The 5807-nt window shown below is 35.1% G+C and overlaps 1 protein-coding gene across 1 annotated transcript; it reads right to left on the bottom strand.

The window, feature by feature from the left end:
• Positions 1-2745: 2745 nt before the first annotated feature.
• On the bottom strand, positions 2746-4087 carry LOC128201457 (uncharacterized). Its single transcript, XM_052898489.1, has one exon. It carries the CDS (start codon positions 4085-4087, stop codon positions 3359-3361), a length of 729 nt encoding a protein of 242 aa, XP_052754449.1. The 3' UTR covers positions 2746-3358.
• Between the last annotated feature and the right edge of the window lie 1720 nt (positions 4088-5807).

Genomic DNA, 5807 nt, shown 5'->3' with positions numbered 1-5807 from the left:
GCTTAGGACTACCTACCAGTACTACCTGAGATTTGGAAGGATTTACTTTAAGGCCAAAAGCTTTACTCCATTTACTTATATGTTTGAGATCTTGGTTAGTTAATGCAATAGCATCGTTCAAGTCGTCTAAAGGAGCCTGAGTATACATTTGTAAATCGTCTGCATATAGATGGTAGAGAGAAGTTAGTTGGTTTGATATAGTATTTATAAGAACTGAAAAAAGGAGAGGAGACAAGACGCCACCTTGCGGAACGCCAGCAAACGTATCGCACCAAGATGAAGACACATCGTTAATTCGAACTCGCTGCCGACGTCCACACAAGTAATCACGAAACCACTCAACTACAGGCGGAGATACGTTAAGAGAGTGTAACAGTTCTAGTAAGATGTCAAAGTCGACGGTATTGAATGCATTACTAAAATCTAGGAGTGTTAGGATGGTCAGTTGGCCGTGTTCCATTCCCGATCGAATATCATCAGTGATCTTAACTAGTGCTGTTACTGTGCTATGACCGGGTCGGTAGCCAGACTGAAAAGGATTCAATAGGTTGTTTTGGGTAAGGAATTTTGTCAGTTGAGTATGAATAAGGCGTTCAAGCACTTTAGAGAGGAATGGTAGGATTGAGATAGGTCGCAAGTCAGAGAAAGAGATAGGATTGTTTTTTTTTGGAATGGGGATAATTTGTGCTTCTTTCCAACACTTTGGAAAAACACAAGTTTCAATAGAGCGGTTCAGGATTAAACAAATTACAGACAATATCTCATCGAGAATTAGAATAATCATATTACGACTGATACAATCGGTACCTACTGCATTCGATGTTATTGAATTAATGCTGCTCTTAACGTCACACTCTGTAAGTCGATTAAAAACAAACGGCGAATAATTAGGAGTCGGAAGCAAGGAAAGATCTGATAATGTTTTGGTCTTATTATTAACATCAACTATAGGAGATGTTGAAAAATGCAAGTTGAGAGAATTAACATCTAAGTTAGTATATATGTTATTCGGTTGGGTATTACCGACTCCTAATGTCCTAAGAAACTTCCAGACTTTGCCGGAATCTCGTTCTGCAATAGAATCATGAATGTAGCGTCGTTGTGCATCCCTACACACTCTATTGCAGCGATTTCGATGTTTTAAATATTTGGTCTTATTATCGTCACTGGGACGATGCTTGTAACGAGTCTTTGCTACATCCCTTCTGTGCATCAATATCCTAATTTCATTATTAATCCATGGAGCCGGAGTGTGTTTAATTTTTATGGCCTTAATGGGAGCATGCACATCGTACAGTTGAACAATCAATTTGTTAAACTGTACGACCTGCTCGTCTACGGATATTGCGTCTTTAACAGGTGTCCAGTCAATTGTTTTTGCGTCACTACGTAGTCTCTCCACATTTATACTGCCAAAACTACGCTGGAAAACAGTTTTAGATTTTGCTTTTGGGGAACGTATTTTGTAAGACAAATAAATCAGATCATGATAAGAAAAACAGTCCGCTGCGCACTGACCATGCCTCGCGACATTTTGCAGGGATGAGATCATAATTAGGTCGAGGAGTGAAGGAGTAGAGTCGGGAAAATGATGTGTCGCAGATAGCGGGAGTATATTTAAATTACAAGCTTTTACTCGTACAGTAGATACGAGAGTGGAAGCACGTGAATTTTTTTTTAGGAGACAAGTATTAAAATCGCCCATTATGATTGTGTGATTGTAGGAAGGAGTGAGGGATTCGAGAGTTTTTTCAAAAGATGAAAAATAGTCATTGCGCATGGAAGGACTGTAGTAGACTCCGAGAAGTAATTTTGAATGGGAGAGAGAGATTTCAATAAAAAGATGCTCACCAGCATTCTTTGGGGGCGGCTGTGCAGATATACTAACTACAGAGTAAGTGAAATGAGAACAGAGATAAATAGCTACACCGCCACCGCCACCGCCAGTTCGATGATTTCGTATAAGTTGGAAGCCTGGGAGGGAGTAGGAAGCAGAGGAGAGACATGGTTTTAACCAAGATTCAGAAACTAATATAGCGTGTATGTTATGTTGATTAAGAGAAACAATCAAGTCAGAATGGTGTGCTGGAATACTTTGGGCATTAATGTGAATTATGTTGAGATTATTAGGTACATCTGAAAACAGTGCAGCCAAAGAATCCGATAGGCATGGCAAACTATTGAAACTGTTGTTAGTGCTGCAAGAGGAATTATGTGTAGAAACAGAGAAGTAGTCATCATTATCAATGTCCTCGTCACTATTGCAAAATAAATTGTGCATACTTTGAGAAAAATAAATAAATAATCTAATAAATACTAAATGAATATCTTAAAAAATAGAATATAATATAAAAAATTAAATACACTAGTTATAATAATATATTAGAATAATAATAATATATATAAATATATATTATATAATTTAAATTACTAAAAATAATACGAATACATGCATACTCCACCTGCCGGTTATCAGGAAAGAAATTAAAAAAAATAATACTACTTCGCTTAATAACTCGTCCACAGGTTTGGTGAGTGAGCCTGTCAATACATACAGGTAGTAAAGATATATTAAAAGGTTACAATAATATGGTAAATGGTTAGGGTAAATGTAAGTGAAAAAGGAGATAGAAAATGAATGAAAACAGCTACAGCTATCCCGGCACAGAAAATTAATAAGTTTGACTTAATCATAAAGTACAATAAAAAGAAAATCTAAATATAAACTTGAATACAAAAAAAGTACAATAAAAAGAAAATCTAAATATAAACTTGAATACAAAAAATATAATAATAATAAGAATATTCATGTTAAAAATTGTATACATTAAAAATAGTACTGAGTACTGAGTATTCCCCTTTACATCCATTCATTACTAGTATTATCTGTGCCGGAGCTGTAATGAGCATAGATTAAGGATGGTAACAGTTCATATCTTTTTTAAAATATAGAAACATAGATTATATACAACTTTGATATGTAGCCAATATTCAGATGTTATCTGATAACTGTCAACCAACATATTGACATTGATCTATGTAAATTAGAATAATTACTTGCTTTAATAAATTAATTAATAATTACATTACTGGAGATTAGGCTGTATGGCTCAATACCTTTGCCTTTCCCTGAGTGGGATAAATTAAACTTCTACTACTAACCAATCAATCTACCGTCTATTTTACATTTAATAAGTAGGTCGCATTACAGTTGAATTATAAATAGAAAAAGCGAATGAAATGATATTAAAAATGATATTATTTGATATAAATAAAAGTGGGTAAAACGATATTAATGTTAATACAGACCAAACTCACTCACCAAACCGTAGAATATAATATTCAAAGCTAACAAGACTTATTTCTTGCTGGTTTGAGCCCGTTTCGTTCTGCTGACGCCGACGTCCACCTTAGCCGCAACTGGAGCTGGCTGTTGGGATCCTGGTACTGCAATTCTACCCAGTTCAGTCATGCTACTAATACGATGCCGTACCCCATCGGATCCAAGGACGTGAACAAACCCATCACGTGTCCAACATTTTCTGACACCAAACCGTTGTCTGGCCGCCATAAATGTATCGTGCCGAGTTTTTGTCAAGAACTCGGAAATGGAAACATTTGTGCCCTTCAGCTTTGTTTTATTGGACCAGATCATGTCGCGAGTGTTGATATCTCGAAACTTAACCAAAAGTGGACGAGCCTTTTCATTGGTTGTTATGCGTCCCATTCTGTGACACCGGCTAATGTGTTCTGTTGAAAACTCCACCAATTTCAATTGATCAACAAGGACACTGCATACCACTGAGTTAACATCTTCCCGATCACTCTCTGAGACACCATGAAGAAGCAATATTTTCCTTCGACCACGCATTTCCTGTAAATCAACTTCTTTTGCCAGCAGGTCAACTTGGTGTTGCAATGATTGTAGACTCTTCAGCGTCATATGTTTAAAAATGGTAAACTCTGAAGCAATATCCGCTACTCCTGGGCTTGTAAGAGTTGCCTTCTGCAGTCGTCCTTCAAAGTCCTGCATCCTTTTGACAAATTCGTCTCTAGTCTCCTGTAAGCTCAACTTTTCCACAGACATTTTTGTTGTTGTAGTAGAGGTAAAAGTGTAATTTATTCCGGCAAGTGAAGTGAAGTGATTATAGTTTATATATTTTCATTAAAATATACTGTTTTACCACTTTATCTATTTATAAAACGAAAATCGAATTGGAGCAGTTTTTAACAATGTTCGCACAACTACCTCCGACCGAAAAAAAAAAAAAAATATATATATATATAGTTACCGTATTCCATCAAATAGGCCATAAGCTTGTTTGCCATTTCATGACCAATAAAATAATGTTTCTTTAATTGCTCATTATGACAATCTATGGAAAAAAAAAACATGATTGCACATTCTGCTCTTCCTTCATTACTGCACCAATTAAACAAGATGCCATGAAACATTTTAATGCAAGCACAGCCACGTGATATGTTTATAATATTGCTACAATTATATAAAGTGTAAATACAGGTGATAATATATATTTTCTTAAAATTGCAAGTGTAATATGGGAATAAATCCATCATTTTTCCATAATCGATTGCTCGCTCAGGGATGAATAATTTCACTCTGAAAAATGTATGAGGAAAGAGTTTAATATTAACGTCGATATTATTTATAACACCTCTCATAAACTGTACGTGGCAATATCGGTTAGAATCCTTTTGCCTTTATAAATGACTAGCAATTCAGCCCGGCTTCGCACGGGTAGATAGAACTTTCGAAAATATACAACCTATATCACTCGTTGCTATAGGTGAAAGAATTTTGAAAGTCAGTTAAGTATTTTTTTAAATGTATCCGTTAATCATCATCATATCGGCCATTATCGGTTCACTGTTAAGCATAGACTTCCACCATAGACTGCCATAAGGAAAGATCCTAAGTCCATGGTATCCACTGATACCCTACAGGTCTGGTCTGGTCTTTTTTTTTCCAGAATCTGCTGAGATCCTGTTATTTGGGAGCCGGAGTGCGTCACTATTGGAATACAACGCACAGCGATGTATATATATGGTAAGCTTTCTAATTTTGATTTTTATATTTGGTTTTTGTTTGAGTATATTATTTAATATTAACTGATGTTAGTTTTGGTCTGGTCTGATCGTCCTATACTACGTTTGCCCACATCTAGCCTCCTCCTACACATAAGCCTCCCACTTGGGGGATTTCGCTAGTACTTACCTTACTTGGTAGGCGGATTGGTAACTGCAGTTAGGCTCTAGAAATATTTTAAGAGGGACGCTGCTGCCCATCGCCCTCTGTTAATCGACTTTTACAACACCTTACTGCTGAGACCACACAGACATTTATCGATTACAAACAAATAATCGAATAATTTTTAAATAAGAATAAATATTAATTAAAATATAATAATAATAACTACCTATTTTCTTCAATTTTAGTCGCGTGGTATTAAAAATAAATAACATAAACATCCACTAAAGAAGATTTTTTAAAAATTCCTGTTTTAGGGGCAAACAGGAATTTTTAAAAAATCTTCCTTAGTGGATGTTTATGTTATTTATTTTTATAATTATTTATCTATTTACTTATTTATATACTTACTTATTTATCAATTATTTAAATAATTACTTTAATACAATTAGTTGCGAAATAAAGTATGTTATATATTAAATTAAGATATGATCCATGTATACACCAAATTCTATTGAAATTTGCTCAAGCGTTTTTTCGTGACTGAATAACGAACGTCGAAATATCTTTGGAAACTTACATATATTGGGTTGACTGG

This window comes from Galleria mellonella, unplaced genomic scaffold (genome assembly GCF_026898425.1).
Source record: "Galleria mellonella isolate WM207_F2 unplaced genomic scaffold, CSIRO_AGI_GalMel_v1 utg44, whole genome shotgun sequence".
In the NCBI taxonomy this organism is placed as follows: domain Eukaryota; kingdom Metazoa; phylum Arthropoda; class Insecta; order Lepidoptera; family Pyralidae; genus Galleria; species Galleria mellonella.
Note: the sequence above shows the minus strand (reverse complement) of the source record. Positions and strands in the feature narration are given on the sequence as shown.